We start from the raw sequence: 11,691 nt of genomic DNA on the forward strand, positions 1-11,691 counted from the left end.
ACATTAACACATATAATTCCCACAACAACCCTATGAGGTAGGTACTGTTATCGCCTTCATTGAACAGATGTGAAAATTGAATCAGAGAAACGTTCAATGATTTATTCAAGGCCACATAGTTGTTGTGTGCTGGATCTTTCAGAGCCTTCAAATGAACCCTTAGAGGAGGAAACTGATGCTGAAGGAGATGAAGCCATTTGTCCAAGAACCCATATCTAGTGAGTTGTAATGTAAGCCCAGGCTCTGTCTGGTACCAAAGCCACTCTCTTAATCACTACACTGTCATGAATGGTAGCTATTAAAATAGACAATACGTGCACATTTTTCTAGATCCAGCTCTGTAAGGCAAAATGTTCCCTGAACTTAAGTAATAGTAAAACTTGCCCTTATTCCAGGGAGCTGAGAGCGAGAGCATGTACTTCCTTGGTAATGTACACGGTATAATGCAGCCAGGGCATTTGTAGAAAGCATCATGGTGAAAGGAGAGGCTGAGAAAAACAGAGCTACTCAGGTGGGGCAGCAATAGCTGAGTTCTCATGTGACTTTTTCAGGTGGCTTTATGACAGCAGTAGTACTTTGTTCTTCCATGAAGAGAATGCTCTGTGAGCAAGATAGCCCTTGGCTCAGATGTCCTTCCTCCTTCTGGCCTAAGATTTGATAACAAGTTGTTCTGATGCCACCAGTCCAAGTTTGTAGACTGTAAATAAGCGCTATCCTAGATGTGAAGTATAATGAAGCAAGGAATGTGAGGTGGGAAAGAACAGCCTAATTGCTATCCCTTCAGGGATGACTGGCTCTCTGGTGGGACAGCATATGGAGCAGGGAGAGGCAGATGGTTGTACTGCCAGAATCCTTGCTCCTGGACTCTCTTGTCACTACCAGAGTTTTCATTTGGTGATTGGTTTTGAAATATAGCTTGATACTGGTCTTCCTATTTAGAATATTATTAATGTTTATTCAGATCGCTATCATTCTTTATTCAGTAATGCAATTTACCAGGTTTTGATGTCTTCTGAACTTTGGTTCTGTTATACCCAAGGACCAGCTTGGTTATGTGTGTGTGCATGCACACGTGTGTGTAAATTTTATTTGATTTTATAAGTTCCCTTCCAAGTCTATTTTTCTGTGGTCAACAGGTTAATGGAAAGCAAATGAATAGAAATGTGGTATATAATAGGTCATATGAAAAGTCATGCTTTCATTCTACATATACATACTGAGCATTGCTATGTACCAGGATCTGTGTGGGTTAGAAAGTTGTGTAAGATGCAGTCCCTGCCCTCAAAGAGCTTGTTCTACATTTCTTCCATTGAGCAAGGGATAATACTAGCTGGGTTCCTAACCCCTTGGTGGTTCCCATGTTTGGCTGATTTGTTTTTCACCAGCAAAGCAGCCTAGGAAGATCTTTAATCCCAACATAGTGAATTTGAATTTAAGATTTTGACAGCCCAAAATGACAAGATATTAATAATAATTACAACATTGATAATAGTAAACTGAGAATGGTGAGAGGCAAGTGGGGACACATGTAAAGGTTCCTAGGAGGTGATATGTTCTGGACTAAGTTGGGATATTTGCATGGCTCAGTGAAAAGGAAAAATAATGTTAACAGTCAACATTTCAGCTAGAAGAGTGTCAATTCTTTGGTGACAGGTGGGGAAAGAGGCTTATGGGAGAAAGTAAAAGGAATAAATTTTATTCACTACCTTTCTTCAACATAGAAAATTAAAAAAAAAGTATGACTGTGAAATTTGGGAGAGCAAGTGGCCCTGCTAGTGGATTGAGAGGAAAGAGGAAGACAGACCACTGGCTCTCCAAAGAGCAGAGCAAACTGAAGAGAAGATGAAGGCGCTGATAGCCTCAACAACAACTGAAGAAATAAAGCCCTTTCTCTGGAAAAACATATGTATAAAATATTTAACTGACATTAAATATTAAGAATTAATGAAAACACCAAAACACTTTATTTATGTAGGAAGTTTTTTCCCCTTTAGAAAATATACTGTTTTAAAACTTAAAATCATTTCATACGTGATCCAGGGAGAAAGCAGTGTGGATCTCTAGCGGTGAGTACTATCAGAATGAGGTAGATGGAAATGACCTCCAAATGAGTCTCTTATATTGCCTCCTGCCAACTCACTGTAAGAAGGGTCAAAGTTCAAGAATTCCATGATTGGAATGGATTGCTAGGTGTCAGACACTTCTAGTGAGACCCGCACCCCCCACCAAACTTGTGTGGGAAGGGTGAGGAAAATGAAAGCTGTTTGCACCGAATTCTGACACCCTGTGTCTCCCTTCTCCACTTGCTAGCTCCAATGGGGAGGGAGAGTACCTTCCACCTGGCATTGCTTCTGAGTAGCTTTGTGAACTCCTTTGGGCTATTATGTTGGCTGGTACTTTGGCTTCTTTGGCTCCCAGCACCAGCTGATGCCCTGAGCTGAGTCCCAGTTGGGCAGGCTCTATTGCTCAGTGCTATAGCTGTCTCCAGAGCATTGTTCGTGAGACTTCCAACAGGGCAGATTTGTGCAGTTGACCCATCTGGACAAGGTCTATAACAAGTAGAGCTCTGTGCAATAAGCTCATCTCCATAGTCCACCCCCCCCGCTACCCCCGCCTTCGGGCTGCAGCAGCCTGACACCCCAGCCCCACCATAGAGAGTATCAAAGAGATACTCTCTGCTCCTTTCAAAGGGGTATTGCTTGTGGCCTCTCATTGATTGGCACTACCTGGGCAGAAATGGGAAAACAGGGATTCTCTGCCCTCTCAATTTAATCTCCTTTCTTTAGCCAGTCCTTTAGTTTTAAATCTCCTTGGCCACGAGAGTCATAATTAACATTTTCAATAAGGTTAATTTCTGGTCCAGCTACCCTGATCAGCCCAGAATGCTCTCCTCAAAGCCAAGAGACAAGAAGAGTATCTCAGTGAACAGGAAAGAGCAGCCAAGCTCAATAGGAAAAAAAGGGGGAAAGAAGCTGAGCTCTTGGTTTGACTATAGGATTTGCTTTGGTCTTTGGATTTATTGACTTTCCATTTTGAACACCGTTTTGAGAAAGGGAGTAGAGGAGGGAGGGGAAACGAGGAAGATGAGAGAGAGAAAGAGAGAGAGAGAGAGAGAGAGAGAGAGAGAGAGAGATTAGACTCACATAGTTAATTATTGTAGGTCCAGAGAAAAAGTCAAGATGTTAGAGATCATTTGATCACGTCTGTCTTCCAGTTGTTTAGCTCAGCACTTTAATCTTCCCTTTTTCAGTTCTTCACAGTGGGTCATTTCAAGGGACTCAGAGTACCAAGCCCATGCTTCCCCATGTCCCAGTGGTATGTCAGGCCTGAGATGAGCCCTTCACACCCCCTCTATTCTGACATTTCTGGTAGCTTCAACTGACTGCTTCCCCTCCTCACTGTGGAAGGAGAAAGGAAGCAAGAGAAGGATTAAGAAATAACTCCAACCTTCTAACTTCCACAACTCCATCCTGAGATTGGCCAAGTCAATATTTGTCCAGGATAGGGGTCCTCTATATACCTAGTTCCTCCCTCCTTTAGGAACCTTGAAGCCCACTTTATCCCAGACGAGGTTACATGGCACTATTATATGCTCACTAAAAGGAGCAAGTTGGAAATGAGGGGTCCTGGGAAATAAAGAGACTTTGGAGAAAAAGAAGAAACAAATAAAAGCACAGCTAACAGAAGACTCCCTGAGGACAGTTTCTGTATTGTACTCCTCCTAGGTCCTACTGCTTTGGATTTCACTTTTCTTGAAAGGTTTCTAGCATCGCTGAGTAACTTTCTTGAAGACCAAGCATTTTTCTCTTTTTATACTCCATACCAGTCAAACACACCCTGCTGCCATGTTAATTAGTTAGGGAATAAAACAAATATTTCTGAGACCAGGAAATTCAGGTAGATCTGGAAGGGTGGTCTCTCTGAGAGTCCAAGATTTCTGACCTCATTCTGACAGTATTGAGCTTCCAAGGAAGCTTGAAGACCTCTCTGTTGGGTCATATAGCAATGCCCTACCCCAGTGCAGCCGATGACTGTTCCAACCTTGCTGAGAGGTGGGGAATCTATCCCCTTGCCTCCCTTCCACAGTCAAGGAAACCTGACTGGGTCACACAGGACAGCACTTGTGGATGGGAAAGACTCCCTATTTGAGCCTGTGGTAGAAGGTACAGAGGGCACAGTAAAGGTCAGGCTCTGGGTGGGACGTGGCAGGGCAAAGATTGGTACAGATTAAGATGACAAATGCCAGAATCTAGTAGCAGTGGTCTGAATAGTCTCCACCAGAGAACTGAAAAACAGAGAAGCTCCTGTCAGGGAAGAAGGTCATCCTGGCCCCAAGAACATGTCCAAACCTTACTCTCATGAGAAATGGGATAGTATGGAGAAAATCTGAATTAGGGTTGGTAAGCCATCTTTCTAAGTAAAGCCACCATTGGCACCCTGCATTGTAGACCCACATGGCTTTGGGATTGGCTGTTGAAGTTCTGAGTGGGAGATCAGGGAGGAACTGTTCAAGCCTCTGATGGAATCTAATGCAGGGGGAAAGCCCACCCAGGAGGAAGCAGGAAGCCAACAGCTGGACTCTTTAGCTCCTATTCACAGTGCCTGGTGGATATCTTCTGACCGTAGCACTTTATAGACAACCCAGTAGAAGATGTTGAAGATGAGGAAAGTGAAAGGGAAGACAGCCCGGGAGATGGTGTCAATCCTCTTGGCCTGGTCCACGTAGAGTTTCCGCATGTTTTCTCCTTCCCTTAGAAGAGGGGCTGGAGGTTGGGGGCTATAAATGCCAGAACCTTCCATTGGACCTCCATCCCTTGCCTGCAGGCAGTGGCCCAGGCCATAGCCACGGAAATAAAGGCGACTTTCTTGGGTGATATCTTCCTCCTGGAATTACTTGGAAGAAAAGGCAGAATTTGAGGTCACAGCTCTAAGGCAGAGGAATATAGACCAGGCCACACAAATATCTCAGGTGGTGCTATGCAGACAGGGTGGCTGGGTACACAGGCCCACTGCATGTTTTTTTATGACCACAAAACTACTCATGAGATAGATGTATGTTAAGCAGCTATATGTGGTATTGATGGTATATGTTATGATTCCATTTGCAGATAAACCCCGAGCGGCCTTTTTAAAATGCATAACATCATTTAGAGCCATCTAAAACTCAGTGAAGTGCCACCTCACCGCAAGAGGGACATCTCAATGTCAAGTTATCTCTGACGGGTAATAAATAGAATAAACAGAACAATGAAACCTTTAGAAAGCACAGCTGAGATATTTAGACTTGGGAACTTGACTTTAATGACTTCCAAAAGCTGCAAAATTAATTCTACTTGTACATAGTATCTTAACAAAAATGTTTATCTCGACTTAAAGCTGAAAATTCCAAAAGTTTCAAATAACCTAGTGGGCTATCTGAATTATCGTAAAGGTGATCATGCTCTTGCAGATACGTGTGCTTCTAGGGTAACATTTATTACCCAATACACATTCCATTCATGTACAATATATGCATTCTGATGAACACATTAACACTGAAGAGGTAAATTTTTATATAAGCATTAAGCAATGTAGCAGACTACACAAAGTTTGTCTAATAAATGACAGCTGAAAATCTTAAGTAGCTATAACACAGCTGAGAGCCAGAAGGTAAGGCCACAAAGATAGATAGAGATCTAGAGAGAGATGGAGAGGGAGAAGGAGAGGGAAAAGGAGAGAGAGAGAGAGAGAGAGAGAACCAAAGCCCCTGAGTGATTAACAGAGAGAACTTTACTCATATAAGAGCCTTTCAGGGCCCCACTCAGAGCCTATTTACTCTTGGTTTCTATATAACCCAAACCTGCCCAATTTTGGCTACTTCTAAAGGACATACTGCCATCAGAAGTAGTGGTTCACAGCCTGGAAATTAGACAGAGGACAGGTAAGTATATACCAAAACCTAGAAATACTTCATTCAAAGATGGTTATAATTTTGTAAAGTATTGATGTTTACAGGAGTAAAAGCTTCAGCTATGTAAGAAATAACCTGAAGTGAAATGCCCCCTTGTGGGATGGTGCCAACTATCTTCTCAGTTTGTCCAGGGCTGAGGGCTTCCTGAGACTAGGGCTTTCAGTACTAAAACAGAATAAGGCACATGTATGTTGAATGGATGTGACAGATATACATAAAATGTAGATAAAAGTAGATTTTACACATGCTATGCAGTTAGAAGGACATCATAGGGTGTTTATAATGAGATCTCTGTAGCTATAGTAACCCACTGAAAAGTGGTTTAATCGATGAGATGTTGGTGTGGTGGGCCCCAGTGAGCCTTGATTATGACAGCACTAGAAGGCCTAGCCTGTCACTGGGCATCAGAGGCAGACAAGCTTAGGTCAGAGATTTATCAACAGATTCCACCTCTTTCTCTGCTTCCTGTGGGCTCATAGTACAGACGTGGGAAAGGGCATCGGTCTTGCTCACTGCTGTGTCCCCAGTGCCTAGCACAGAGCTGGCATCCAATAGGCACCCAGTAGACATTAGTTGAATGAATGAATGGACTGATGAACCACATGCCTCAGAGTAAAGGACAGGGAACGGCTTTGTTCTCATGAAGCCAGCCTCCTCTCAGGATCTCAGACTGAAGAGTCTACTCAGAAGAGAATCTTAGCTACAGAGTACTTGGCAGGAAAAGCAATTACTCCTTGCCCCACCACTGCACAAGGGCGTGATGCCCTTCGGCCTTTAGAAAGAGTGGCACCTTTGGCATAGAGAAGGGTCTCTCTAAGTTTGCCCACCAGAGAGCCTTGCTATTCAATCCTCGATTTTTCCAGTCTTTGTGAAGAGAGTTGTACACGTGTAGGCCAGAGGCAATTCACTCCTGTGGTGGTGCTTTGACCCTGAGTTGTTGTGGTGAGGCAGCCTCAGTTCTCTCCTGAAAGTTCTTTACATAACCTGTCACCACAGGCCTTGGCTCACCTCATCTGTATTCTGTAATTCATTTTCACACTGTTTCTACCAGAGAGGTTGTGCTGGACCCATTTTATAGATGAAGAACTAGAGGCAAACAAAATATCTCCCACATAAGTGAACAATGAGGGGGTAAATAAAATGATTTTTCGTTTTGCTTTCCAGTTCAGAGTCCCTCAGACTCCCTGTTCCCTGCTGCTCATCCTGATCCTCTCAGCTCTCCAGCCAGAGGATACAAGCATGGAATATATTTGTTTGCAAAAATCTCTGAAAGAGAAAGTTGAATCCAACTGCTCTTTCTGTTTCTATAGATCTAATTATTTCCCCTTTTCTCCAATCACAGTAAATCTAAAGGGAATTATTGGGAAATATTCCAAGGCTGGAAAAAGCTATTTCACACAGGAGAGAAAATATGGCCAATAGAATGTCATCCTTGGCTCTTTTTAATTTTAACATGTTGCACCACTTGTAGTTGGGGGAGCAAACATGAGTGGCCTAAAATTCAAGGGTGGGGATCCTGGATTTGGGTATTACCTATTTAGGCGAAATTCTGAGGGGTGTGTGTGTGTGTGTGTGTGTGTGTGTGTGTGTGTGTGTGTGTGTGAGGGACAGTGGAGGCTTAAACTCCACTTTGTGGCTTCCATGGCTGTTGAAATAGAACATTTCTGTGGCAGATATCTATAGAGGAGGAGGGCTGGGGAGCTAGAGAGGAAAGATATTCCAAAACCAAGCTGAGGCGGGAATGCACGGTGTGGAGATGGGAAGGGGGGATAGATATTGAGTGATATATATTGAAGTGAGAGAGGAAATTGGAGAATGGGGGAGGGTCTTGGGGGATGGAAAGAGGCAAGCAGGGTTCTGGGATCAAGCGCCTGAGAGGATTTGGCAATATTTTGAAATTTCTTCCATTTCTCAAGTTATTCTATTGATAATGGTAAGGCTCTTTCTCTTTCCATCTTGAAAGAGAGCCCTTGCCAATCAGCCTGCAAAGGTTGGTGGAGTAGATTCTGTGGCTGCTGTGTCCAGAACCTGGTGCCAGGGCCTGTTGAGATTATAAAAAAGGAGAGACAGACTCTTCCCTGTGGGGTTTCTAGACTAGCTGGGAAGACAAAGTGGAAATGTCTGGGGGAAAAAATTGAGCTATTGGATTGCCCAAAAACCCGAACGAACTTTTTGGCCAAGCCAATATTTTAGACCGTGACATGGAAGGAGATCACCATGCTGTGGAGATGGGTGGTTGAGGAGAGATTTGAGAAGAACAGAATGAAGTCTGGAGCTGGGTGAACAGCTGGCTGGCTTCTAGAATACTCCTAACTTGTTCTTGACTAAGGGATCCCTGAAAATCATATGGATTCTCTCTCTCCCTTAAGAGGGCTCCTCTCAAGACTAAAAACTGCTGCTCTAGCTGGAACAGCAGGGCCCAGAGAGAGGTTCTAGAAATGGATTAACCCTGCATCAACTTTTTCAACCTGCTCAGTGACCTCTAGGATTCTGCTACATTTCTTCTGGGATGGCAGTGGCTTTAGGAAACTCAAAAAGGGACAGGACTAATGGCACAGGTTTTGGTTTTCAGGTTTTATTTATATTAATCATAAGCCCAGTCCACTTTGAGGCAGGATCCAGGTGCCTAAGCAGGGCCCAGGCTGATGTTATAACTTCGCAAATATTGAGCACGGGTTATGACAGACTTCATTATGAAATCAGGATCACCCTATACATGACCAGGAGGGGATAGGCTGTGGGCAGTTGGAGGTTGGAGAGGTGCAGGGAAGGGGGCGGGACTAGTGTCAACCTGGAGTAGCTCTACAGTAACTGCAGCAGTCTTCTGTTGCCGGGACACCCACACAGGCAATCTAACTGGCAAAAGGACTCTGGAACTGGTTGGCAGCCTGCTCTTCTTTCCCAAGGTAGGCATTGAGAAGGCATCAAGATAAAAACCCCTATAAAGATAAGATTTTGGTACCTGCGGGCAGGCTTGACACAGCTAAAAAGGACGTGGGGACAGTTAGCTTAGAAAAGGGTGCATCTACTTTTCTTGCCCTTCTGCCAAGTCCATATATTTTTTCTAAGTCTCAGCATTGGATAGGAAGGCTTTTAGGTCTCTTGAAGAATCGGTCCTACTCAAGGAGATGTAGTTATGGATCAATCCACTAGAGGGCGGGTTTCCCAGGACACAACTCAAGGACTGAAGCCAGGCAAGAATTGATAAATTCTGACAAACCACTAGATGAGGCAGGAGCCCTGCCCTCAGCAGAAAGGGACCTTAGCAAGGAACATGAAATCCCGGAGGATAATTTTAGTGCAGACATATGGTAAGGGTACTCCAGGAGCAGCTGAAGTGGGAGGTGGGATGTTAAGAAGAGAGAAGAACCTTAGTGCTACAGTGGCCCCGACAGGCTAGAGCCAGTGGGCTTAGATAGAACATTGTTTCCTCTCCCCCAAGAGGTCATATGTGCCTGCCGCTTGGCTTTGGAGCCTCCAGATAAGGCAGAAAACAAGGAGTCAGAGCTCAAGACAGGCCAGAGCTCTGTGTGTCTGATGATTAAGTGACCAGTATGTAGCTCAGCAAAGGCTTTTAGCTTTGCTCATAATTGGGCACTGGCTTCTGTGAGAGTGGCCCAGGCACCTCTGTTGTCATGGCAACATACCTAGCACCTATGGTCTGGGTAACGGTGGGGAGGAAGAACTGCCTCTGTTGTCATGATGACAAAATCCCTGCTCTATTTCCCCAGGTGATCACTCTACTGTAGAAGAAATGGGGTTAACAAACAAGAGCGAGGGAGAACAACAGCTCATGCCCAACAACTCTGATGCGCCCAATGAAGATCAAGGTGAAGAAATCCAACAGCCAGAAGAGGCAAGTGGTGGTTTTTCAATTCCAGTTTAGTTATGGGGACCCTTTTATAATGCTCACCGAGAAAGGCAACAATGCCTGATCTGAATTCTTAACCACCAAACAGTATATGACAACTTGGGGTACCTTCCTCCTGGGTGGGAGGAGAGTCAGGAGCAACCACTAATTATTCTCAAAGCAATCTCATGTTAACTAACTTGACAAGGTTCTAATATTGGCTAACATTTTTTCAGTGCTTACTATGCCCATGCTCTTAATCAGTCTGCTAGACTGCCCTACAGGAATTAAGGTCCCATTGGACAGAAAAAGAAATAGAATCAAAGAGGTTAAAATACTTAGCTTATTTGTGACCAGCTTGGGACTAGAATCCAGGGTCCTGATTGCCTGTCTAGTCCTTGCAGCCTAGGTCAAGTCTTGGTTTGTGGGAGGAGTAGTAGGGAGGAAGGAGTCCAAAGGAGAAAGGAAGTGGGCCCCTCCCTAGTTATACTCACCATGCATTGGCACCTCTGCCTTCTTCGAAGTCGCATGAATTCCTTATGCTGACGGGAGACAAAATTGACAGCAGCGTACTCCAGCAGGGCAGCGAACACGAAGAGGAGGCACACAGCCATCCAGATATCAATTGCCTTCACGTAGGACACCTGCAACATCCACCAATGGAGCAGTCAACTTTCCAGGAGTCCTTCCATGGCCTGTCCAGTGAGTTGCCAACCCATATCAACTGCCTGCTGTTCTTCAGTTTTATCCTGAATTTATTCTGGTTTTTAAAGAAGCTTCCCATGATATATCCCATTGTCTGAAGGCCCATGTCAAAGAGATCGGGCTACCCATCATCCTTCACCTCTCTGCCCTCTCCACCCTCCTCTTCCATCTGCCTTTCCTCCCTACACTTCTTTTCCTTTCTTTCTTTCTTCTTTCCTTACTTCTGCTTCTGCTTCTTATTATTCTTTTCACTCTTGTCTTCTGATTCTTTTCCTTCAATAAAAAGCAATGAACATGAATGCTGTATTTGTTTGCCTTCTGTTCTCTCCTAGGGTCATCACAGCTGTGGTGGTAATTGGGTGGGGTGCGTTATTCCCATGTGAGACACATGAAGACATTGGAGGCCTTGAGGGGAAAAATCTTAGCCAAGATTACCCAGTGAGAAGATAGCAGTAGGGCTTGGGGATCCTGGGCTTTCAATTCAGTGGTGCTGCCCTTTACCTAGGCTGCAGTATCAATATCAGACTAGGAGGTCCTTCCTTTCCTTCCTCCAACCCTATTCTTCCTTGACCTTGTGATTTTTTTCCTGCTGTTCTTTGTGAGAGACCCTGGTGGGGATTTGAACTGAGTGGTGAGTGAGTGCCTCATGTCTTACAATGAAGAGCAGAACAGGGCAGGGATCCCAATGGAGTGTACAAATCACCCCCGGCTATGGATGCGTCTCTCATTTCAAGGCACTGCTGGCTTCTGCTTATCCATTCCTTAGTGCTCTCCTCTACTACCTGCCTTGGTAGCCTTTAAGTACAGTCAGCCCTCTGTATTCATGGGTTCTGCGTTTGAGGATACGAAGGGCCTAATGTAAGGGACTTGAGCATCTGCTGATTTTGCTATCTGCAGGGGGTCCTGGAAGCAATCCCCCACTGGTACTGAGGGATGACTGTACTTTTCTCTCCCATTTCCCTTGTGAAGAGTGAATGCTCACTTCTCCTGAAGCAGGGTTGTGGCTGGGTGGGACCAGAAGGGAGGCCAGAGCTCAGGTTTATGAAGTCCTTTCACTTCCTCAATCAGATCACCTCCGTGCATTGTTTTGAGCAGCTGACTCACCTTATGGGGCTCCCCAGCAGGAGTAGGACTAATGACAGGCAACTTTTTTCATCAGCCTCTGCTATGTTGGACAGTGAGGTTG

The 11,691-nt window shown here is 44.6% G+C and overlaps 1 protein-coding gene across 1 annotated transcript; it reads left to right on the plus strand.

The window, feature by feature from the left end:
- The first annotated feature begins 9,165 nt into the window (after nt 1–9,165).
- On the plus strand, nt 9,166–10,804 carry TMEM31 (transmembrane protein 31). The gene is given in 3 exon segments (XM_004286804.3): nt 9,166–9,261; nt 9,682–9,806; nt 10,369–10,804. Coding segments are annotated over 3 exon segments (612 nt in total). The 5' UTR covers nt 9,166–9,176; the 3' UTR covers nt 10,771–10,804.
- The last annotated feature ends 887 nt before the right edge of the window (nt 10,805–11,691 follow it).

This window comes from Orcinus orca, chromosome X (assembly GCF_937001465.1).
Source record: "Orcinus orca chromosome X, mOrcOrc1.1, whole genome shotgun sequence".
NCBI classification, from domain to species: domain Eukaryota; kingdom Metazoa; phylum Chordata; class Mammalia; order Artiodactyla; family Delphinidae; genus Orcinus; species Orcinus orca.